The sequence below is a fragment of the Cyanistes caeruleus genome, chromosome 22, assembly GCF_971803275.1.
Source record: "Cyanistes caeruleus chromosome 22, bCyaCae1.hap1.1, whole genome shotgun sequence".
NCBI lineage: Eukaryota > Metazoa > Chordata > Aves > Passeriformes > Paridae > Cyanistes > Cyanistes caeruleus.
The window spans coordinates 3,332,348-3,357,559 of NC_141722.1; the positions used below are offsets into that span (position 1 = coordinate 3,332,348).

The 25,212-nt window shown below is 43.0% G+C and overlaps 1 protein-coding gene and 2 long non-coding RNA genes across 5 annotated transcripts; 1 reads left to right on the plus strand and 2 right to left on the minus strand.

The window, feature by feature from the left end:
• Positions 1-221: 221 nt before the first annotated feature.
• LOC147649536 (uncharacterized) lies at positions 222-2,640 on the minus strand. Its single transcript, XR_015278736.1, has 2 exons — positions 2,305-2,640; positions 222-1,883 (listed from the first exon to the last, which is right to left on the minus strand). It is a non-coding gene; the product is annotated as an uncharacterized LOC147649536 (long non-coding RNA).
• Positions 2,082-12,757, plus strand: ERRFI1 (ERBB receptor feedback inhibitor 1). 3 transcript variants are annotated; one of them, XM_086860638.1, is made up of 4 exons: positions 2,082-2,221; positions 9,239-9,435; positions 9,561-9,637; positions 10,220-12,757. In XM_086860638.1, the coding sequence occupies exons 2-4, from the start codon at positions 9,311-9,313 to the stop codon at positions 11,413-11,415; spliced, it is 1,398 nt and encodes a 465-aa protein (XP_086716764.1). In that variant the 5' UTR covers positions 2,082-2,221; positions 9,239-9,310; the 3' UTR covers positions 11,416-12,757. The 3 variants fall into 3 exon arrangements, with proteins under 3 accessions (XP_086716764.1, XP_086716763.1, XP_023796131.2); XM_086860637.1 differs by lacking the exon at positions 2,082-2,221 and adding an exon at positions 2,738-2,877; XM_023940363.2 differs by lacking the exon at positions 2,082-2,221 and adding an exon at positions 3,161-3,436.
• A 4,158-nt stretch (positions 12,758-16,915) lies between these two features.
• Positions 16,916-23,616, minus strand: LOC147649537 (uncharacterized). Its single transcript, XR_015278737.1, has 2 exons — positions 23,557-23,616; positions 16,916-20,138 (listed from the first exon to the last, which is right to left on the minus strand). It is a non-coding gene; the product is annotated as an uncharacterized LOC147649537 (long non-coding RNA).
• Positions 23,617-25,212: the final 1,596 nt, after the last annotated feature.

The window sequence follows — 25,212 nt, forward strand, 5'->3', positions numbered from 1 at the left end:
GCTGTTGTTCTTAGCAAACTTGTTATTAGTATTGATGACCCATGGTGTTGAAGACTACTTAGGATTTAGTCTTCAGGGCACTTAGCAAATTACAAAATGTGGTTTACATATGCCTACAGAACTATGAGGTGGTTGCAGAGAAGTGAGAGAGATGGGAATGTAACTGTTGGTGCAGAATTCAATTTCCTCCATCCTCAAGCCAGCACAGAAACCATTGCAACTGACACCATTACTAAACGTTTTTATTCAGTAGAACAATCAGAAATTTAAGGCATGGAGTTTTAGTGAACAAAGGCCATAAGTAAACTTATTTAACAGTAAGATACAAAAATTCCATACAATTACAGGCACATGAACTAATTCCAAAATTATCTAACAAAATAAAACAAGGCCTGCTGATAGCAGATAGAAGCCACAGTGTAATACCTGTAGGGAATAACAGAAAGATCTTTTCCTGCATCAAAGATCCTCAGGTATAAATAAGTAAAGAAGCCAAACATCTTTTATTCCTCATGTTCCACTACAGAGGCACTACAAGAGATTGTCCTACTGAAGTCATGTTGACACTGTGAAAAACATTTTAAAGGAAAGTTTGTCCTCTGTATCCATTCATTACAACATTTAGAGCTGTTTGCATATCAGACAGTATGTACATCAACACACCAGAATTTAAAAAATAAAAAGAGAAAAACAAAAGGAAAAAGAAAAGATTACTTTCTCCTCATGCAACCAGGACAATTTAAACTTGAGATAACTCATGTTGCAGGGCCAGCTTATCCACAGAAATAATTAGTCACGGTCTTCATGTCCAGAACAATAGAAGTACAGCAAATACTTGGAAGGAGCCTTTGAGCACGTACAGTTCAGCACAAGCCACTGCCACCAGAACACAAACATCCTGCAGTCTCTGTTAAGTGCACCCCAATTCATCAAAATCACAAACCCATGCTCTGCTCCCCTCCTTCCTTTTGATGGCTTCTACTTCCCCTTAGATTCTTTTCACTTTCTCTTGCCTGCATAACATGTCCACTCAGCTTTAGAGGACCTCTTCATCATTTTTCACAATGGAAATTTTCAACTTCTCCTAGGTTATAGCCCTGCCCTTTTTTTCTCACATCACCTGTATTTTTACAGCAGTTCTTACTGTTCCAGTAAGTAGGAGACTGAGTAAGTACTGTTACACAGTAGGAGATCTTACTGTCCCTAAGAACAAAAACAGATTGGGGGCTTTCACCAGAGGTCAAAAGAAACCCCAAAGAGAAAAGAGAAGTGAACTGCTGACATACATCAGACTGAAATCAAGCATTCTTCTTTATTAAAATATCAGTAACTATTCCAGTTCAAAGAGTATAAATGGAAGACATATTTTGTTAATCCCATTGTTAAGCACCTCTAAGTGCTGGGAGTTTCAAGAGTCCCACATTGGTATTTCTTTCTCCAACAACGAAATTATTCCAGTGTAGAGCAAAACTGATCAAAAGCCCGATTTTTATTGTTTATGCTGTAATAAACAGCATCACCTGTAAATGCTCTCAAAAGTCTTTAAACAGCAGCTTTCACCATGAATCCTCCTTTTGTGACCACTGTGGTTTATTTACCACCACAAATCTATGTCTAGATACAAAATACTGTCAAACCTGTGACAGCCCACCCTACTTTCTTAATGCATCAAATAAATAATTACACACGAAGATCTATTTATTTAAACGCAAATATGCCTACATCAAGAAAACTGACATTCACAAGACCTATTCCTATGACAGTAAAAGGTTTGGTGTTTTCTCCCCTTCCGGTAATACTGAAGGACGGGGATTCCCTGTGACTGCAAAATACTCGGTCACCACACGCGTGGGCAAGGCCTGGTCCCACCTCACCGCCCGGACCTGTTTATGAGAAAACCGTGAGGCACCGACGGGGAACAACACGGGGAGCCACACGGGGAACAAAACGGGGAACAACACGGGAAGCCACACGGGGAACAAGACGGGGAACAAAACGGGGAACAACACGGGGAGCCACGGCCGCCGCCTCCCTCCCGGCGCGGCCCCGCGGCCCAGGCCCGCCCGCTCGGGAGCCGGGCCGGGAGAGCGAGCGCTCCCTGCTGCCGGCGGGGAACGGCTCCGAGCCCGGGGAAGGCGGAGGGAGACTCCCCGCAGAGACGGGCAGTGAGGTGCCCTGACAGCGGCGGGGACAGGACCGCGATAGGCCGGGAACAGAACGAGTGAGTGCAGCCCCAGGAAACGGGGACGCGGGGACAGAAGAAGCGGGGGGCATCAGAGGCAGCTGCTCTAAGGGAGAGCGCACCGGCCAGGGAAAGCCAAACAGAGGGCCAGGGCACGACACCGAGCCCCGGAGAACCGAGCAGCACCGCCTCAGCTGCTGCCCATCCCCTGGACGGGCGCTGCCTTCCTGCCGCTGCGAGCGGCCAGTGCGAGCTCCTCGGCTCGCCGCGGTCCTTCACCCTCGCCTGGCGAACGCCGCTCTCACTGAGCCCGGAGGCGGCCGGTCCCGCAGGCCGGGGCGGAGTGGGCTGCCAAGGCGGAGGCGGTGCCGCCCAGAGGGCGCCCCGGGGCCGTGCCCGCTGGCGGGCACGGAGCAGCGGCGGCACCGCCCGCGCCGAGGCCCCGGCCGGGAAGCGCCACGGCCCCCGCGCCCGACGGAACCGGAAGCCGCCTCACCGCCCTCACGGCCTCGCGCGCCCCCGCCCCTTTAAGGCCTCCCGTGACGAAGGCGCCGCGCGGGGCGGGGCGGGGCCACCCGCGGTCCCGCCCCCCTCCATAAGAGCGGCGGCCGGCGCGCGCCGCGGCACTGACCGGCACTGGGGCGGCGCATGCGTGTGGCGCCGGCGGCCGCGCGGAGCTGCGCGACACTGTCGGGGTGAGTGACGGTCCCGGCGGCGCCTCCCGCGCCCCTCGCGGCTATGGCGGCCCCCGGGCCCGCCCGGCGCACCGGGGCTGCCCGCCTGCGGCTCGGGGCCGTCCCGCCTCTGCTGCGCCGGGCCCCGCCGCTGGGGCGAGAAGCGGGGGCCGGCGGATCGGGCGGCACACGCGAGTCGGTCGGGCCGCGGCGCCGGGGCTGGCCGAGCCCGTGGCTCGGAGCCGCGGTGCGGCCCACGCCGGCGGGAGCGAGGGACGGCGGCGCGCGCCGGGAGGAGCCGGGAGCGCGGCTCCTGCCGTGGTGCTGAGGGGGGTGGGGGGGCGGCAGGGCCGGACCCGCCGCGGCTCCGCTCGCCCCGGGGCTGACGGGGGATCTCGGTGCGACACCGGCTCCGCTCGCCGCGGCGGGAGTCCCTCTAAGTGGGACGGGATCCGCCCGGCGTCAGCGGAGCCCGTAGCCACATTCTTGGAAATCAACGTGGCGTGCCACGCGTTTTCTTCCTGACCCGAAACAGTATCAGTGTTCTCTCACTCGCTTCCGAGCTGCTCCTCTCGCTCCTGTGAGTAAACAAGAGACCGCACTGTGGGCTCAGGCTCTGCGCTTCGCACTCTAATTTAGGCTGGCTTAATTTAGAATAAACATTTCTTTGTGACTTAATACCTCATTACGCACTTATCCTCGATTTTCTAAAATAGCCAGTCTGTGGTGGTTAAATCTGGAGACATGGCTGTATCCTTGGGTACTGACAGCGCAGCCTGTGACAGCCGAGCGAGCAGGCCGGGGGCTCGGACACTTCAGTGCTCTCCTGTCACTGCAGCGCTGACCAAGGGCCCTGTGCAGCATTCTGAAGTAATAAGCAAATATTTATTGTGCTTGATCCAAAGATAACAGTACCTCATTACATATTAACTGGATGGGAAAGGCTCTGGGGGCAAGGTCTCTTTGGGCATTTTGGGAATGCCTGAATCTTTGTTGTACCGGAATGGCAGGTGAATGATGCCTCTGCATCACAAATGCATTTGTGAATTGCACTTATAAGCCAGTTAAACTGCTCAATTCGCCTCTATTATTTACTCAATTTACTTAATGCACAAACCAATTTTTTTTTTTCCTTTATAGAAGGAAAGAAACTTTCTTTCTATTTCTTTCCTTTGCAATTTACCTATATGGAATAATTTTCTGATTTTTTTTTTTTTAATAGAAATCTACCTAATAACGTTGAGTTCTTGGTGAAGCTCTGTCTGCCATGCTCTGCAGTACAGGACTTATTTCAGAGAAAAACACTTCCAGTTCTCTGTAGTAGAAAAGCGAATTAAAACTTATCACAGAGTGTCTAACACTATGCTTATGAGTCTGAGTCAGCTAGAGAGGAATTTTTATTTCCTGAATGTAAGCTGTCTATATTCACATTAAAATTTTCAGGAGGGTGAAGTACCATACCTTAAGCATGCATCTGAAATCTGACAAGCAGAGGCAAGGCAATTGTCTTGCTATTTAATTATTAGTTTTCTACTGGCAATTTACAGGTTACTCCCATTTGTTGTGTAGGACTGTGAAATGGTAGCCCAAATTTTAACTGAACTTAAACTCCTTGATGAACTGTGGTTCTTTGAATATATTTCAAATAGCTGACTGTTACAATCTAAATACAGAGTTTGTCTGCTGTTCAGTTGATTTGTGTGTTGTACACCCATAGGATTAGTTTTATTTGCAAGCACCCATGATCTGATTGTTTAGTGATCATAGTCTTCTTTATCACAGAATGGTCCATTTCTGGTTGGCAAAATGTGTAGAAAAATATCTCAAAGTTAAGAATATAATTCCTATAAGTGGAAATACCTTCTGAGGCTTGTATCTGAGCGTGGTTTGGCCTGTGACTCAGGAATACTGAACTGCACTGTGGAGGTTTGGTGCATAGTAAAGAAGATCTAATTATTTATTAAGTGAATAGATTTAAACTAACATTCTCATGAGGCTGTTTCTGTTAAGTGTTGGCTACTCAGCATTCATCTAGCTGCAAAGACAGAAGTATATTAACAGCACTTAGGTTTTTGAAGTCCAATACTTGTAAGTCTGAAATACTTAAATATGAAAAGAGGTGTCTCTATCTCAGGTGCTTATGTTAAATAGAAAGTCAGTGGAGAAAAAGGAAATTACATCACATTGTCAAATAAGGAACAGCTAGCTGGAGTGGATGACTTGTAGTGCAAAAATGTGCCCCTCCTCCTGTGAATTGCTTCTGAGATTTGTTAAAGATAATGTGGTGGCAAGGTGAGCAAAAATAGGTTGTGGATTTAAGGTAGACACATTTCTTCCCCTCCCAAAAGGGGTAAGTAGGTCTTATTTTTCCTCCCCCTCTTTCCCATTTCTTACAAGAAGAATGTAAGCTCCTTGTCAAGAGTGCTGCCTTTGTAAAACCTGTCAAAAGTTCATACAGGCATTCAGAAATCTGTACAGCAAGTTGCTGTATTCCATACCCATTAAATGAAACATTCTAGAGCATGCTTTGGTCTACTGTGCATACCAGAAAGATTTTCTTTGTTATGAACTTAACTTGCCTCAGATATTCGGTTGCATTGGGGCTGGGAGAACAGGGAACAGAGTAATAAGATTCTGTGTGTGATTAGTGATAGGTAATAGGTTGAGCTAAGATGTATGCAAATGCTTCTCAGTTTCTAAACAGAGGATTACTGTTGTTATAACACAAGTATTTATTAATATGTAGCTGCATAAAAACGGTGTATTTGGGATTTTTGCCGCAATTCAATGTACAACAAATATCTTTCCAAAGTTCTCACTATGTAGGTATGCTACTGCTTATGGATTTGCTTATTTGATTATTTTTGACTTACACATAACCATCCTGTTGAAGTCTGAAGGTGTATTTGGCTTTGTAAAAAAATTTTTAAAAATCAATCTCTTCTCCAATACTTACTATTATTGATATTTATTAATACAAGCAGATCCGGATGATTACAAGTACCTGCTTTGCACTGTTACCTTGCCTTACAGGGAAGGGTGTCAGTAGCTTCCTAATGCACCAGCAAATCTTCTAATTGACTTGGCTTGTAAATGCTCTGTAGAAATTACCAGCCATTCTTTTAGTTTGTACTCCATTTCTTTCGAATAACACAAACTGTAATGTCTTCAGAAGTGCTTCATGCCATAAACTGTGCATAAGTAGGTCACACAAGCAGGGTAACTGAGAGCCCATTCTGTGCAAACCAGCAGCACACAAATTTGAGCTCAAGAATGCTTCATTACTGCGTAGTGTCCATTTTCTTTAGCAAATACATTTTGATGTTTCTTACGGCTAAGTTTAAGGAATTAAACTTTTAAGGAGGCAGAATTGGGACAGCAAACTGTTGATGTTTATATCTTCTTGGCTGACTTTTGTAAATTTTATTTTTTTTAAGACCAATTACTAGAATATAATATGTACCACTCATCTTTAATAAAAGCATGCTGTCTAAAACACAGACTTTGTATTCAATTGCTGTTCTCATGTCTCCCTCTTAAGATACTGTCTTCAAACAAACTTATGCGTGTTTTAAAATACAAGCACCATTTCTCTAGACTTCACTGAAAAAGTAACTAGGTGGTTTAGTGAAAGCACTACTTCTCTTGATATCCTAGCTTAAGGCACAGAGGACAGTTTCATAACTCTCTGAAATGTCAAGGCAAATCACCTGTGAATTGGCAAAGAGGTCATTGATGAATGAAGCAAGTTTTATGGCTACATAAATTGTGCTTTATTTTTAAAAAATAAAGACTGATTGAAACAAGTGAAAATTACCTTTTCCTAGAGTATGTAAATATTTAAGTCTGTTTCAAATGTTGAGCTTAGCATTCCAGAGAGATTTCAGAGAGGTGATTGTGCAACTATCAGTCTTGAGAGCTGAGATTTAGACAGCATTCAGAAAGCTGACACAGTAATTACTAGTAGAGGTTTAGGCGTGGGATTTGGTGGAGGTTGGGCTTCTTAACAAGCCCTGCAAGGGCTGTATGTTATCACAGCTAGCACGTTACATGTGCTCAAACTACAGCAGTTGTTCCCCCTCCTCTCATTTTTTATATCATAATCAATGTCTCATGGTCCTGTCAGATCTTGTACACACACTGAGGTGGAGTACAATCATTTGCTGACTAATCAGTGTTCTGTGCTGCTGCTTTTTTAACTCGTGACTTGCATTTGATTTCAGAAATATTGAAATGGATAACAGGCATTAGCCTTAAGCTCTCTTAATTTTCTTTCTTTGGTAGATTTGTTGCTAACAGGATAGAATCTGTGAGACACAAAAAAAAAATCACTGTTCAATGGTGTGAGCTGATAATTTGGATGTTTTATTTTGAAATTATGTTGATATGAAGTAGTTTTAGAATTGGTGCTGTATGTGTACTGTGCTGTTAAGTCATTTTGACAAATGGGTATCTCTAATATTCTGCTCCCTGAAGACAGTGGTTCTGCTTGCACTTACAGGACTATTTTATTGCTTCCTGGGGCTCTGTGGTTTTTTATTTAATTTTTCTATGAAATAGCTGCAGTTCCTGTTACTGGGAAGGGTCCAACTGAACTGTATTATGCAAAAATTTCCAGGGTTAAGCTAGCTTTTTAAGGAGGTTGTCTGAAGGGGAAGAACACGGTCTTCACTAAAATCAGGAGGGCTGAATGAAGTAGGACTGTGCTGTATTACATAGAACACTGGTTTGGCCCTTGTTCACTTCTATTAAAATCTCCTGTCTAGAGTTATTCTGAAATGCCTGCCTAAAATATATCAGGTATCTGGCAGTGAGTGAAACAATCCCACTTTTGTTGACACAGACAGTCATGATTGAGAAAACCATCACACTCCTAACGAGAATGGCATTGTCTCACACATCAAACATACATACAGGAGTCAGAAGCTCCTGTTTTCTTAAGATGATCAACACTGGACCCAATTCAAAATTGAAAGAGCGCAGCAGAGTTGTTCTTTCTCAAGCAATTGTTTATACAAGTTGCTAATAGTGATGCTGGATTGCAAACTAATCCTCAGACACCTGGTTTACAGTCCTGCTTAGGAGTCTGCCCATCCCTCACTCTGCAGACAAGAATAATAGATCTTTCCTCCTAAAGGAAAAGGAAGATTGCACATCTGCATAGAATGCCTGATTTTGGGCAGATTTACCAGAAGCATAAGCTACTACCTGTGTCTGTACCACATTTTCTTTCAGTACCACACTGTGAAGGGGTTTTCTTGCCATGTCTGCTGAGCCCTGATACAGCCAGCCCTCAGCTGTTGGTTGACTTTTCTTTAAATGGGATTCTTATGGTGGAGGGATATGGACAAATTCACATTAAGATAATATGCTCCTAGTATTGATTCTCAAGAGAGATACAAATTAAACTGTTTTGAGTGGGGTTTGGTTTGGCAGGTTTTTTGTCTGTTTTTTTAAACTGACCATATTGCACTTGCTGAATGTAGGATATTTGTGTAGATGAAGCAGAGACCCAGAGAACATCTTTTTTTATAATCTTGGACTTAATTTCTCCTGCCTTCAGAATGCTGACTAATTTTACATTGCCCCTTTCCCTCCCTGATGAATTCCCTAAACAAGTCCTGTCAGTTAATTTCTTCTGTAGACTGATTACTTACTCAATATAAAGCAATTGCCAACATATTTTTTCTGCCTTAAATAGGCCAGATAAAGCATTCTTCACACATTCAAAATAGATTTGAATGCAGCAGGGCAGTTTCAGCTGAGATTATTTCAAACCACTAGATTTCCAATTTGTTTGAAATATCTAGAAGTCTTGAGGCTATTTTAGAGTACCTTAAACTTTAAGTTAGTTAAAAATAGTTACTGTTTTATGTCAAACAAGTTATAGAATTCTAATTCAAGTGGTCAATAATTCTGTTTATTGGTGCAAAGGCTATGGAGGATAATACTTAACTGCAGACTACGCTGTTACATGTTGGCTACACTAGAAACCAAAATCTTTAGCAGAAAGATATAACTGAAGACAGCCACTGGGAGGTTAGACTGTTCTAGAAAACTTCTTTAAAAAACTTCCTTTGTATAAATAACTAGTAGTTTATGTTCAAGGACTGAAGTTGTGGGATATACAACTGCCATATATCAATACCTTAAGTTTTCATTTTTTTTTATGGAGTGTAGTTCTTCCAGAGAACTTACCTGTTTTGTACTTTAATTTTGCAGTCAGATTCAAAACAAGAAGTTTGGTGAAGTTTTCCAGTTGGCACATTTTAGGATAGGAGGCCTTTCTACAGAGCTATTTAATTCCTTGAACACTGAAATTTCAGATGAGACATGGAACATCAGGTTTGCATTTCTGATATTTATGCCCTCTCTCTTGAAGGGAATGAAAACTGCAGGAAACCTGCCAAGTCCTGAATATCAAGGGTTGTGAGACATCCTCAGAGAACACTGCATGATGTCAACTGCAGGAGTTGCTGCTCAGGAGATGAGAGTCCCCTTAAAAACCGGATTTCTTCACACCAGTCAAGGCATGGGCAGTCTGAAGACCTGCTGGGGTACCCACAGCGGATTTGAAAAGTGAGTGAGGCTAAAATGTATCTGTTGCATCTCCAAGTCTATGGAATGAGTGTTAGGAATTCTTGTGCCAGTACAGACCTATGGTTAACTCACAGTGAAGGCTTTTTTTCTTTTTTTTTTTTTAGTACTTTCTTTAATGTGGACCCTATAGCAGTGACATATAATTTAAACCCATCAACCGAGCAACATTTGCCATCCATTGGTAAGTACAAAGTGTGACACAGACGTGTTAGGAAGTGTCAGGGATTTGTCTCGGGAAAAGCCCTGCGGGCCTCGCTGACACCAACGCGCTCCCGGCTGGGCCGCGCTGCCCCCTGCTGGCAGCTCAGGACACTGCGCCCATCCAGCTCCACAAAAACATTGGGGAATAACACGATCGAGTTAAATAAAAACACACACACACCCCTCCCATTCGCCTTCTGCGTAGGAGGCCTCCGAGTTGCAATTATATTTTTGACGGAAAAAATATTTGGTAAAAAAAGCACTTGTTCTGTTGTAGTTTTATGCTGGGATCTTTGTAGTTCTCTTGCTTATGCCTGGGGTCTCTTGGGCTACCTCATTTAACTGGAGTGCTGGTGTAAACAATAAGATAATCTGCTACTATCTTAACTAAAAGCATAAATCCACAACCAGATGAGATCTGTAAAACCTGCATTTCACTACCTGGAGACATTAAACAGACATTACTTACTGTTGCATTAGAAGGAATTAAATATGCAGTGGCAGAGTCATGTGCTGGAGTGTTACTTAGAAAAGAGTCTCTAAGAATTTCTCACCTTTTTAGGGCACTCTTCCAACCAGGCTTCCATGAATGACCACATTGCTGGAAGTTGTATCCAAGTCCCATCTCAGAAATCCAGTCCACCTCCTGTAAGTCCCAAAAATGAACAGCCAATTTCAAGGTATGAGGATCATCTCGTTCCTGGCTTTAGTAAACTGTCATTAACCATGGGCTGTGTTTCTGAAGAAACACCTCCTCACATGCCAATAAGAAACGGACCAATTCAATTTCTGTCTGCATCTTCTAACGATCGCAGCTGCAGGCCACTGCCCCCTCTGCCTATATCTGAAGACTTTACTGCAGATGAGGTTGACAAAGAGGTAGAATTCCTGACTTCTTCAGATACTGACTTTTTGTTAGAAGATTATGAACTTCCTCCTTTTAAATCCAGTGCTCCAAGCCGTCGGAGCTTTAGGGGCTGTGGACAAATCAACTATGCGTATTTCGATACTCCAACAGGACCAAAACCAGAAGATGCCAACCCTACACAAAGCCTAAATGTGTACATATCCAGTATTTATCCTCCTCCACAGCAGCTGCATCGACGCCTGCGAAGGTCCCATTCCGGGCCAGCTGGATCTCTCAATAAACCCATAGTAAGACTAACTGGACACTTAAACAGGTCGTCTCCAACTTCTGATGAAGATAAACCAGAGATTCCACCAAGGGTTCCCATACCCCCAAGGGCTCTCAAGCCAGACTACAGAAGGTGGTCAGCAGAAGTCGCTTCCAGTGCTTACAGTGATGAAGACAGGCCTCCCAAAGTGCCCCCCCGGGAGCCTTTGTCACGCAGCAATTCCCGCACCCCCAGTCCCAAAAGCCTTCCATCATACCTCAATGGGGTTATGCCCCCCACCCAGAGCTTTGCACCTGATCCCAAGTATGTCAGCAGCAAAGCTCTACAAAGACAAAATAGTGAAGGATCTTCCAACAGGGTCCCTTGCATTCTTCCAATTATTGAAAATGGTAAGAAGGCCAGTTCAACGCACTACTATCTGCTACCAGAGAGACCTCCATATTTGGACAAGTATGAGAAATTCTTCAGAGAAGCAGAGGAGAGGAGCTCTAACACTGAGGTTCAGTCCTGGTCTGGTGACTGCACAGCCACCTCAGCCCCAATAAAACTGGACTCAAAACCCAGAATGGACATAGGTGGTCCCCTGAAACGAAAACACCTGTCCTATGTGGTTTCCCCATAGTGTCTGGGAGCAGTCTCAGCTCAGTTGTTTGGGATGGAGCTGAACTTTATCATGTTACAAAGTTCTTACGGTTCACAGATAATGAAGTAGGAGCAGTTTGTCCTCTGAGAACTGAAAAGTGGATGGTAAAGTCCTCTTATGCTGCATATATTCGATATGTTTCTTAAGACTTTTTTTGTCTTGGTATGTAAGCTGAAACCCTACAAAGATTCTGCAGAAACATGGAGTGATAGTAGTCACAGTTGGCCAGTTGTATGCTACCTAGATGAACATGTTTGGTAGTCAAGATTATGAAAAAAAAATAATTAAAAAATCAATCTTTGCTTAAGAGTCATTTATAAAGCAGACAACAGACCAAGTAATGCAGTACAGTTTTTGTACCAGTTATTTTTCAAAATTTCTTTTACACAGTAATTCTACTGAGAACAGACTGTCCTCTTTTACTAGGATATGTCTGGTAAGAAAGTAATGTGAGATCTGATACCCACTTCAAGACTTGGCAAGCATCTTGAAAGTGCATTTTGAAAGATTAATCTAGCTTACAAATTAATTTGATGCTAATAGACTTTTAAAGTGAGTTAGGTTCTGTGAATTCAGTTGCTAGACACACTTGGCTCAATTTTGCAGTTTTTCCTAGAAGAGACTTGGACCAGCTATTGCTAAGCCTCTGCTGCTGCTCTTTTCCTGCTGGATCCTAGGAATGTGTGAATGTGTCCTGAGCAGCCACAGGGTTGCTATTAGGTAGGCAGTAACAACTATGTGCTCACATAGAGTCTGAAATTATGACTGTATTAAATACAGAAACACAGCACAAGCTGGTCTTGTGTTCTGGTTTCTGTTCAGTATTTTAGGGGAGGAGGAGGAGGGTATGAGGAAAAAAACATGATTCCATTCATGGACAGTGTCAGTCCCATCTCTTGCTGCTTCAGATGCTGCTTCTTGCTGTTTAATTTTTCCTCACTGTGCCTCAGCCATTCACTGAAGTTCACTGAGGTGCCACCTTAGCAGATTCTTGTGCTCAGTTTGGTTACACTTATCCTCTTACAGATAAGCACAAGAGAAAGGGTGCTCATTAACAGGGGTACAGAAGATGAATGTGTTCCTCCTAACAGAAGTAAACAAGGTGTTTACAGTTTAAACTGCTGAATGAGATGTTTGAGCTATTTTAAAGCTTACTTTTTATTTGTTTTAGTACAAACTAAATGAAGGTGAAATACATGCTATAGAAATGCACTGATATTTCTGCATTGTGTACAGTATTGAATAAAAAATAATTCACTTTGTATTTTGAATATTGTCATGTCTTGAGTTTAATAAAGTTATAAAATACTTATTTATGATACATTTTGGTTTTTGCTTTATTGAATAGTGCATGCAATTGCATTTTACTTCTGCATTTACTGGAAAGTTCAAAGTTAGTAATGTTAAATGTGCAACATATGTTAAATTCAGCTTGCATTTAATTAGAATTAAGATTTCTGCAGAAGTGCTCAATAACTCACATTGCACACATCAGTTTTAATTCCACCCTACTACCTGGCAGCATGGTATCTATAGTTTTGTGCTGACAATAAAACATCCTGTAAGATTAAGTAATTTGGCCTAACATTATTAATGATTTTGGTTTTTCTAGGGTCACCTATAGCATGTTAGCCACCATCATACAGAAAGAAGAGGGGACTAGTGTTCCTGTCTTCAATTTCTCACCTGGTAAAAAAAGCATGGTTAAGAGGGGAAAGAGATTGTGAATACTTCTCACAAAGCAAGTGTATTTCACCATAGTATGCAAGCCATGGATGAGGTTATTGAATATAGAAAACTTCACACAACTTTGATCTTCTGGCTGTGTATGCAGGCAAATATTTGCCTTGATCTGACAGTGTGGATGTTTCTGTCAGTGGGCTTATTTCAGAATAAAGCAGGGTACCATCCTTGGAATTGTACTGGATATGAAAAATGTCAGATGTGGTTTTTAGTAATGCCCAATCCCTTGGCTCTTATACCTTGGAGGATTGCTAAGATTCATTTAGGAAGGTGCTTAAACACCTACTGCTGTGCCATAGCACTGAGCCCATGCAGATTGGCTTCAAAACATAAACAAGTTACCTAATCCTGTGCAAGGCTGTCAACTCATGTTCAGCCTACTGAGAGCTCTGCTTTCCCTCCACCCCCTGGATTTTTCCAAGATGAAAAGGTCTATGAACCCATGCTTAAAACTGCTCATATTTAAGGGGAAGGCTGCAACTCTGGGACCCCAAAATAATGTAAACTCTCAGTTGCACCATCACTGCTGCAGGAAACAGACTGGCGCTGCCCAGCTGCAGCTCTTCCCTTGTAGACTGTTAGAGCTGGCACAAATTCAGCAGTTGTCATTCCAGGAGAACTCCATCTAAACCCAAGTAACTGCCCTACAAATCTCTCTCCTGGCTTTTGCTGCTGGGTCCCACTCCATTCTTGCTACTCCACATTTTTAGCTTAAACATATCTAGTATAAAATAGGATATTTGTTACAGTACCTCCAGCCCTGTGTTCCAGCAGATATTTTCACTTCTGTTAGCAGTAGAGGTGCCCTTAAAAAACAGCTTATGTGGCAGCAGAGGGATTTTTACTTGAGCTGCTTCTGTGTACAAGCTATTATCATATTTATAGTGCTGAAATCTTAAAACCATTATAAACTTTGTGCTTTTGAATGGGCTTACATAACCTTTTCTGAAATTCCTAAAGCGTTTAAGACCTAACCTCCATGTGTTTTTCTCCTAGAAAAAAAAAAAAAATCACTGTAATGATGTTAACTTTCCTATTCTGAGCTGTGTGTTCTGAATTGAGCTGAATTACAGCACAATGTTAAGAAGTTAACATTTCAGAAGTTAAGCAAGGAGCTGCTTGGCCATGAACGAGACATTCAAACACGTTACAGAGCTCACATGCCTCTTGAGTACAAGGAAAGTAACTTACAGACAAGTCTCACAGTGTTTAAATAACTTGGCTGTTTTATCTTTAAAATTCTCTAGTAATGGAAGTCTCACTGAGGACTTGATCCACAGTTCAGTGGTTCTTTTTATGAAGGGGTCACTGACAAGTGCAGGTGGAAGCCTTGCATATATTCTTAGACACCAGACTGCTGTGTATGATTGTCTGCATGATCCAAAAACTGTATTTTGTTTTCCAAGTGAGTAATTAAGGCTGTAGAGCTGTGGGGGAAGCTTTGCAAGTTCTGGCCAGAAGACATTTCTCTGCTCATCCCCTGGCACATGATAAGACTTGTCAGGACACAACATGCTTTTGCAACAGCCTCATCACATGTTTGAATATTTAGAGTTTGGACTCACTTGGGCAAGGCCTGACAGCTTGCATCTGTGAGCTAGATTTGACTGGAATAATCACACTTCAAAGCAGCTACAACTTGATAAACTGAAGTTTGGAGAGTCAAGGAATTTGTGTTAAAGCAGAGAAGAAAGATGTGCGTGTGTGGAAAGGCAGTGCTGATTCAAGGAGCAGGTTGCCCACACTGCTCCCCTGCCCTCAGCACTCCTTGCCTCAGGAGCCCTGGTGTGACCACCCAGCCACCTCAGTGAGGACTCCTTGGTGTCAGGAGGCAGCAGCTGTGCTGGGGCAAAGGGGTTGAACCACAACAAACCCCTACAGTGAACCCAGGATCATTGAGACATGTCTGGCAGCAAAGCTGATGAGAATGGGAGGAGGGTGCTGGGTGACCTCTCCCCCTGACTCAAAACCATTGATAGCACAAGCAAAGGCACAGTGAGTAACAACTGACAGCAAAAAGCATCTGTCATATTCACCCTGGGCAAGGGTTGGTGTTGCCTGGTGCTACTCTTTTGTTTGCAGAACACCCTTTACTTGGTGAGTTTGACTGGCAAATCAACCTAGAGGAGCTGAGTCTTGCTGGTAACAAAGGAAAGGATGTTTGCCTCAGTATAATTTTTCCTGAAAAGAAGAGGCTGTATTAGTATTAGGTGACTTGAAAAACCCATTAGCTTAACTTCACCATATTAACTTGCTGTTAAACAGATAAAGTCAGTAAATAACACAGAACTGTAGCTGATCATCAGCTGCTTTTGCATCACAAGAGATAAACCAGAAAGTAAACCTGATTCGGAAGTATGCTGATTGACGACATAATTAAAATCTCCAGTCATTTAAATGTACTGATTGTTGTTGCTGTCATTAAGAGTTTTCCATTCACTCCCAGACTGCAGCAGGCACAATTACTACCATCCTGAAACTGCAGAAGAGCACTCAACAACATCACATCTGCTCCTGCTATAGGCTTGGTTTTGTTTTTAAACAGTCTAAGTGTTGACATGATAAAGGAAAGCATCCTTTTAGTCCAGGACAAAAACACCAATTTTGCAAGGTCAGTTCCTACAGTAGAGTAGCTGCTGGTGGTGTTCAGACCAAGTCTTGTCAAGAATTCAGGGTTAAGATGATGGCCAGATCAGTCATGGTGGAATTCCCAGCCTTCAAACTCATGATTACAGACTGTGGCCCTTATAAACACTTTTAATATTATTACAAGCTCCATGTTAAATACATACTCTCTGGATTATGTCAAGAAGGAAATTGGAGATGAAGGTAAACCCTCATTTTATCTGCTTGTAGGCACTCTGCAGTTAGGTAACCTATTGATTTTCTTTGGGTGTACTCAGTGTTCCTGGGGTAAACTTTTGTTTTTTAAGTAGGCTAATCTTTCCATTTCCTGTCAGCCTGCTTTTCAGAACAGTTTGTATTCATTTAAAACTGCAAACATACAGCAAATGTTCTGTTTCACACAGCTTCCTGGCACTGAAAATCTAGCACACAATGTTTAATTATACTTATTAATATTCGTTAAATAGCAGTGCAGAAATTTCTGGCTGCTGAGCTTGTGATTAGCATTTGTAAACTGAAAGAGGTGTTACCCCCACCCATCCTGCATCGTAATTCAGGTCTTGCATAATCCCCACCCAAATGCCTATTTTCATCCACAGAGCTCATTATTTTTTCTGAATCATAAATGGAAGCCACACCCGTGATTGCTCATAGACTGTTGCTATATTATTTATATATTGGTGTGCACCTTGATCCCAGTTGCGGTTAATTTTGGAAAAGGTGTTAGGTATTCCAAATTTTAAGTGGCATGCCACTGAAACATGGGAACCATGACTGCTATTCATTTCCTTACAAAGTGATTCAGAGGAAGAGATGCTTCTTTCTGAAGATTAAAACTGTTGTCCACAAATTATTAACATGTGAAAGCCACAAAGGAAGAAAAGTGCAAATATAATGCCATGAAACACCAGAAGGAAAACCATGCCAGTTTATCCCACCATACCCACCCTGAATCTGCTTAAGGATGCTAATTACTAATCACTTTGAGCTATCATAACATACTATGAGGCCCTCCCTGCACAGTCTCTGGATCAAGCATGGGGTCATCAGGCCTGACACAGAATAGGCTCCCCTGCCCACCACACACCCACGTGACCAAGAGACAAGTTCCTGATACCTACAATATTTATTTTACCTTTTGTAATGTGTTTATTATTTTCACAACCACTTCAAGGACAGGGTCAGCACTACTGACTGTTCTATGGAAGGGAACTGGAACACACAACCAACCCTATAAACTTTGCAGTGGTGAGGGGGTAAGGCTCTCCAGGAATTCACCAGCTTCAAGGAAGTTCACACAAAGGGCCACATCAGCTCATGCCATGTTCAGTCCAGCTGCTCCATGGCAAGGTGCAAGGGAGACACAAGGGAGACACCAGTAAATGGCAAGTGGGCCTCTGACAGGTTACTCACTGCCCTGCAATCCCTGTATTGTCATCTACTGGCTGTTAAGCAAGGTCCAGAGGAAAGAACAGTATTAGGCTGTATTTGGTGACATCATTGGCCCCACAACATGTTGTAAATTACTCAAAAAAAGTTTTCCTGCATCCCAGTTGCACATCCCAGCACTTAGAGCTTAAGCATTTGGAATTGGGACTAGGCTGCTGTGGTGCAGAATGTACACAGCACCAGTGCAGCAATAGGTACACAGCAGTGCAGAGCCTCCAAAAATGCAGGGCAGAGGTGGGATTATACACCCTCACACATTCTGTTGCTCATGGGATTCAATTGCTAGTGGGAGGGAGGGTTGTCTTTTCTCAGTAACTTCTCATGGTGAAAAAGCCCAATGAACAAAAGTAATTGCTTCATTAAAAGCCACGGGGACAGAGCCTCGTCTGAGACACTTCTAAAAATGGATGCCAGCAAGGTGAGTGTCAGTGAGCTCCTGCCTTACAGAGGCTGAGGAAGAACTGTCATGGGGTTCTGAAGAAGAAGGGCTGGCCTGAAGGAAGGATGAACTGGTTAGTTCCTGGATTCAAGTTAAATGGCTTAGTGCTAGTGTTTTGCTAAAGGCTGTCTAAACATACATATTGTTAAGGGTGAGGAGACTATGTGAGGACATTTTCTTCTGTAGTCAATCCTCTCATGGCCAGTGCTGGATGCAATACACAACTGTTCCATGGGAATAGCCAAGGATCCCATCACTCCAGAGAGAATATTTCCACTAGAGGAGCAGACCTCTCCACTAAGACAGAGACAGCAGGCACGGCCAGCAGTCCAATCTGAGCAGGAGGTGATGCAACGCAGCACACAAGAGAGCTCAAGATTGCTCAGCCTCTCGGGCTGCTGACACCTCACAGGCCATTGCAGGGTGCTCTGGACATGCTGCCTCTCGCAGGCCACACTTCTCCTGTCATCTGAGCTTAATTGGACCAACTTGATCTAAAGCAGTCTCCACGATAAGACACGATGCTATTGCATGCCCTGGAGCAGCACGGTGAGTAAGGCGGCTGTTTTACAAGCAGTTCAGTTCACAATTTAACAGCTGAGCTTTATGTTGGGCCAGCCAGTCACCTGCAAGGGAGCAACCAATGCAACACAATTGCAGAACCCTGGCTTTCTCCAGCAGCACCACAGGAGGCAGGCAGGCTCACTGGCTGCAGCCCTGGAGGATTTCATGAGACTGAATATTCCCGAGAGGCTCTGTGCAAAGTCACGCACAAGTGGGCAAGACCCAAAGCTGGAGAGGCCAAAGCCTCCAACTCCTCTTTGTGACCTATGGAAATGCCTGTGGAGAGCAAGAGCAGGGTAGGGAAGGCTTCAGCTGTTCTCCTCATTATGGGTGATTGGGACAGAACCATCACTGGGCACCAGCCAGGGAATGTCACCCTAAGTGCCCTTTCTTTCTTTTTGAAGTTATTATTAAAGTTGTTAATGCTCTGTTTTCCAAAGAGGAGGGAGGGAAAAAATAATTTGCTGCAGGGGATTTATTTGAAAGTTGCCAGCAAAGCCTGTGTCTCTGTGAACCCATCCAGGAGCTTAGAGCTTCATTATTACTAATTTCCTAGTATAAGCATTTCTTTGCCTTCTATAACTGAAAGGAAGGTAAAGTACTCCTTTGCAAAACACCATGGAAGAACAGCTGAGCAGTACATCAGATGTGGTCATGACAAAAGTCACAGATAAATGCATCATCTGTTGCCAGTTCTCTCAGAGGCTGCAATTCTCCAAGAGCAGATTTCCTGTGGAAAATGCAAATGATAGTGCTGTGTCCATCAGTGATCAGTCTCATCACCACCCAAGGCAGCAGCTTACTTCCTGCCTATCTGCCAGTCACTATCTTGCCTAGCTGGTGACTTCAGTGGGAGAATGCTTTTTCCACATCATAGACAAAATAATGAGGGAGAAAGTATGAGTCTGAGACTAGAGCTGCAAGTGTGTGGAAGTAGCAGTGTGTTTGTCATTAAAATCTGAAAATATTTCAATGCACAAAAGTAGGCAGCTCCCAGAGTTGACACTACTTAGAGGAGAATGTGTGCAGCTTTAAAAAGTGGTTCTGAAATGACAGAGACCATTCTGACAGCATAACTCATTGGAACTTCACAGCACAGAGAAACCAAATACCTAGTTTAGAGAAGAGATGTAAGAAACTTAATAGAATATACTCTTCATAGTATAGAAATTCTGAAAATACTAAATTCTAGAGCAAAAGCCCTGAACAGAGTCTTTAAGAACCAAAGTGATTCCAGCTAAAGAACAGTGCAGGAATTATGCTTGTTGCCAGGTTTAGAGCCAGCAGATGATGCTGTATTCCCCCAGCACCAAATCCCATATTCTCCAGGAGTAAACACAGTGGGACTGGCTGTCAGGGAGCAACAGCAGCAGCTTCTCCCCCGTGGCAGACAGAGATCAAAAGCACTGGTGATGGTCAGCTAGAGCAGGACCCTGCACCACGGAGGGACACAGCACTGCAGGACCTGAACAAGGAGAGCTGAGCAGGTCTTGTGGGTTCACAGAGTCATGGAATCATTTAAGTTGGAAAAAACCTTTAAGATCAAGTCCAACTGTTAACCGACTAGCACATTCACCATTTAATCACGTCCTCAAGTGCCATATCTGCACATTTTTCTGAACACTTCCAGGGATGGTGACTCCACCACAGTCCCTGGGACGTCGGTTCCAACCCTTTCCAACCCTTTCTGTGAAAAACAAATTCCTAATATCTAATCTAGACCTTCCCTGGTGCACTTGAGGCCATTTCAATTCCATTCCTCCTATTTCCGAAGATGGGGCATACACAAATTCTGTGGGAAACTTGGTCCTGTGTCTGACCACAGAATCATTGAAGAAGCAAAGTTTCAGCCAGTACTCCAGTGATCAATCATCCAGCAGCTCTAAAGCAAAGAGACAAGTCCAAAATCAGACGGGGAAGCTTCCTCAGCAAATCAGGCTCATCAAAGATCAAAGCTATGCCCAAGCCCCAGCTTACACTGAGCTCCTGGGCCATGAGCAGAGGGTACTGAAAAGGCCCAGGTGTGACTGGCCATGATGGGATCTGTGCCCAAAGCTGCTGCTTAACCCTGGAAAAAATTGCTTCCATGCTGTTTGATGGTCACCACTCAAAAAATTTTCATTAGGAACTGGCAGCAGATTTAGGCCAATACTTTGGGTGTCCTGAAGCTGAAAGCAGTTTGTCTGAAGCATGTAATACATTTAACTTTGAAAGCTCCTATCAAAACCCTGAAAATTGACTCTGGGAAGTCCTGGTCAGAATACAGGACAGCTACCAGTGGGGAACATCACTGATGCTTAGAAAGGAATCACCTTGCTTTTCACTAAGTCTTGAACAGCAAATAAAAACACAGAATTCAGGAAAATTCTATTTGCTACAAGACTGGACAGATAAAGTCACAAAAATACACCTTGAATTTATACTCTGCTGAAAAACAAAGATCTTTTAAGTATCTGGAGCCATTGTCAAACTACATAGTTAACAGTGGAAGAATTCTTCTGCCCAGCACAAAGCAGACAATATTTTAATTGGACAGACAGCTGCAGAAACTGCCATTTGAATTCAGAGGATTCCTTTGATTCAGAACAGCAGCTCTACAAGATTGTGATGAAAACTGAGAATCCCAAAGGAAATTCTACTATAACTATCCGTAAGGAGAGGATGGCTGCAGTACTTTAAAGCTATTTCTGAACTGAGTACACACTTGAACTGCAGGCAAGTTCTCTCTGTGGCTCAGTGCTGCCACTGTAAGCTGTAAAAATAATTACACCATCAATATTTAGAAATCAGAAGGATTTGCACAGAAATGTCCCTAGTCCTGCTGGGAAACTTCCACCAGCTGTGGAAAACTTTAGTGTTACCAGTGTTACACAAGTCTCACCAACTCTGCTCTTTAGAATATGAGTGCTTGCATGAGATCCTTAGACAACTTTTCTTCTTCCTCCCTCTACCATTAGAGGAATGGCCTTGAATTAAACTGTAAAAGTACAGAAGTATCTACATGACTTGGAGGGCCATAAACCCTATGTAGGGAGGAATTATTTAAGGTTGTACAAAGCTTATAATTAGAAGCTATTGAATGAAGTAAAGCAAACTAACAAGTCCAAGTGTAAAAGCTTCCTCTCAATCTGTGATGCCTTCTAGCACACAGAACAATCTCATAGAGAGCTGAAGGGCTCCTAGAGCTGCTACAGAGATTGAGTGTGACACAGCACTGCATCCCTTAACTGCTGCACCACCCAGAGCAGCCCCCAGTGCACCTTGGCCACATGGAAGAATTGTGTTACCTAAAACACAGGGTAGTGATTTTCTCAAGTCTGGACTCAGTTCTGGAGCCTATCATGTGTGTCAGCACTGCTCCCCAAAGCATGGCCACAAAAACACAAGCCAGAAATGCTGCCTAGTCCCTTAAACAGCAATGTACTGTGGGTGTACCCAGGATACAGATCTGGGCTCAATTCCCTCCCTGTGTTCTGCACACAGAATTCTGCCAAGTGTCCACAGATGCTCCTGGAAGACAAGAGGGAGGTCTGCCCTGCAGTGCTTTCCACACAGGACATGCTGAGTGAAGGAGCTGGGCCAGTGTCTGAGGCAGCACCACTGCAGGGATTCCCACAATCTGCTCCTTGTCCCTGCCCTTCCCTGGATGCTTCTCAAGAGGAGGCAGGAAGAGGCTGAAGGCCAGATAAATTGTGTCAGCAAGGAAAGCCTGTCCCTTTTTTCTGTTCCTCCCAGAAAGCTTTTGATTTCCTGCCAAGTGATAATGCTGCAAGAACTGTAGAATACCCATTGAAGTTCAGAGCTAGGGAGGGTTGTCAGAGCCATACTGTCAGCTGACAAATCAGGGCAGCAGGAGGCACATCTGCTCTCATTTTACATATTTTCCTTTCTTTCCGTACCACATGCAAGACCACGTTCTAAACATGCTAAAATATTACCTACAATTTTGGGCAGCAATTAATAATTTGTCCAGTGTTTTGTTGCTTATTTTTCAAACTTCAAATGTTGCATCCCATGCCTTACTAAAATGTAGTCTCCAAATAACAGCAACACAGCCTTTCTTCTGGAGATACAGTATGAGAACATGAATGACAGTATGGATGCAGTGCTAGGGATTATTTCTGTAGTTGACACCTTCCTACTTCTCTGTCACATCTTTCCAACTAAGTCATGGGTCATCCAGGCTGCTGGAAGACAGGTATTTTTTATCACTTTGGGATCATTGTTTATGTTTGCATCATGATGCATCTTTTTGTTGAAAGAACAAACAAAATAATCAAATTAAGCAACCATTCTTTGCTCTGACAGTCACTGTGGGTTTCATACCAAATGGTAAGCATATACATAAATGGCTAGCAAGCTGTCCAAGGCTTGTAATTGCTGGATGAAGCACATTCCCTTGTGTGCTTTTACAGTTTTATGTACTAAAATGTGCAGGTTAGCTTGGATCCATTATGGTTCTGTTTGTCACCATTAAAAGTAAAACCTTTGTCTCTCTAGAAAAACATCCTCTCCACGTTGCTGAGAGGGACATATTCCTGAGATGGGATTTGCTCCTGCTGACAGTACAGTGCTGTGCACTTCACTTTCCCCTTTTGGAAAGAAACTTGCAAAGAACTGCAACAAAACCAGACTGTTCGCTCTCTACATGTTTCTTCTGCCTCTTCAGTTAGAAGCCTGTCAGTCTAAATGAAAATACTTCTCATCACTGCAAGTATTCACTGATGGCTCCAGCATCCTCTTGTGTACATTCCTGCTCCTAAGCCATATAATACTTCTCAATTCCCTAAGAGAACTCGTTCTCAATGATGCATTCAAGCCCACAGAACAACCAGAATCAGAAGAAAAAAACCCCACATTATTCTTGAGAGATGATCCGAGGCATACAGCAGATACCAACTGGCTGCCTTCCCACCAGGAAAACAACCAACCCCCAATTCCTCCAGCTGCCAGGGAACAAAATACTAAATGTTACATAAAGAGAGGATGCATTCCCTTCAGTTTAAGCCGAGCCCAGTGGCAGCAGATACCAAATTACCACAGGTTCTAAAACTAAAGCTTGCAAATAATAAAAAGGCACAAAGTTCCTAGTGTACACAAAACAATGAGCAGAAAAGTACCTCAGCTCATCTTCCTGCAGCAGGTAAAAGAGGATTTTTTATGAAAAGAGATACTGAAATGCAAGGAAAAAAGCATTTGCTAACTGGAAGGCAACTTTTTTTCCCTCAAATCAGCAAATTCCTTCTTAACACTTACCCAAGAGGAAAATTAGCCTAATCTCAGTTCATACACTTACTTACCCTAACTGAAAGTTAGTGACACAGAAAGAGAACCCAAGTAAATTCATGTTTGCTGGATATCTGCAATGTAAAAGGTTGAGAACAGGGTCAGCTGTATGAAGGTAACTGTGATGCATGCAGCACTACAATATTTTATTTACCAAGTCTTTTGCTGAACATGGTGGAAGAATCTGCAAGTTAAGCAGATACATCCATGGGCTCTAGGCTCATTTTTCTGAGTGTTTTTCCTATTACCATTTTAATGGGAGTGGGAAAGCCCAAATATACACACTGAAAACCTCATTTCTGTAAATTGAACTCCCTCAGCCTCGGAGAAGAAAAAACATTATAATCAAATTTATGACCACTTTGCTAATGCTTTGTATTAAAATATTTCTGCAAGACTAAAAACAATACAAGCATGGAAATATTTTCCTTCTAATGTTACAAAGCAGTGCTGCCACCCAGGAATGCAGAGCTTTTCCTGTATTCTGAATCATGCCCATTTACAAATCAAGTAATTATTCCAGATTCTAGGACAAAGACTCTTTCCATCATTTGGTTTACATTTGCATGGCAATACCAGTTAGATGTGCAGATTTACTACACAAACATGTAAAATCTTACATAGATTACAACTTTTGCATATCTTGAGCATATTTCAAAGCTAGAGAAACATATGAAATATTTCCTAAACAAATTAAGAGACAGAGCATAGAGTTGAAGCAGTTCTTCCAGTAGTTATTAACAACACAGACATTTCTTAATTCTAAATTTGCAAAAGTATCCATGTATTTCCTTACGAAAATGCAGTAATTGGGAATGAACTTGTTTCCTATTAAAATAAGCAATCATAAAGGCTCCTATGCAGTCATTTTCTAAAGTTCAGACTATGCACTTCAGATGTATGCAGAACCAGATCTCCAGATGCTGGGATAACTTCAGAGTCCAGTGAAGTGCCATCCTTAAGCATGATTGCTGACAGAGCCAGGTAACACCAGAATGATTTGGTGAAAGAAAGGTAACAAAGACGGAAATTGATGCCAAGTTCTTAATTCTCATGGGAATACAGCTCCCTTACTTCCTCCAGAGACCTGTCCTGCAACTCCTCTAAGCTGACAAAGGCTCACTTAAGCCAGGCTTGTAGCAACTTCCAATTTTTAGTAAGCAAAACCAAGCTCTGCTACTGGTGGCATTCTACCAAATCTAAACTTCATGCTCTATGCTGATTATTAGCTGCCCAAATAGCTCAATGAATCAGCAATCATTTAATGCAAAAGAAAATTTCAAGGTATCATGTTCAACCTGCAGGAACACTGGGATGTTTGACAAGGTATGAATATTCACACTTTCAATTTAGTTCCAACACTGTCAGAAAATATTAGTTACTTATTTGTACACAAGAAATGAAACATTGTTTTAACTAATTCTAGGTTACAACTTAATAATCTATGTCATGAAATCAGAGAATGTCCTGAGTTGGAAGAGACTCATGAAGGTCATCAAAACCAACTCCTAATTCCACATAGGGCAACCTAAAAGTTAAACCATACAGCCAAGAGAAGTGTTGTGAGAAGTGTTGTCCAAACACTTCTTGAATGCTGGCAGGCCTGGGGCCATGACCACCACCCTAGGGAGTTTGTTCCAGGGCTTGGCCATCTTCTCATTTCAGCTCAG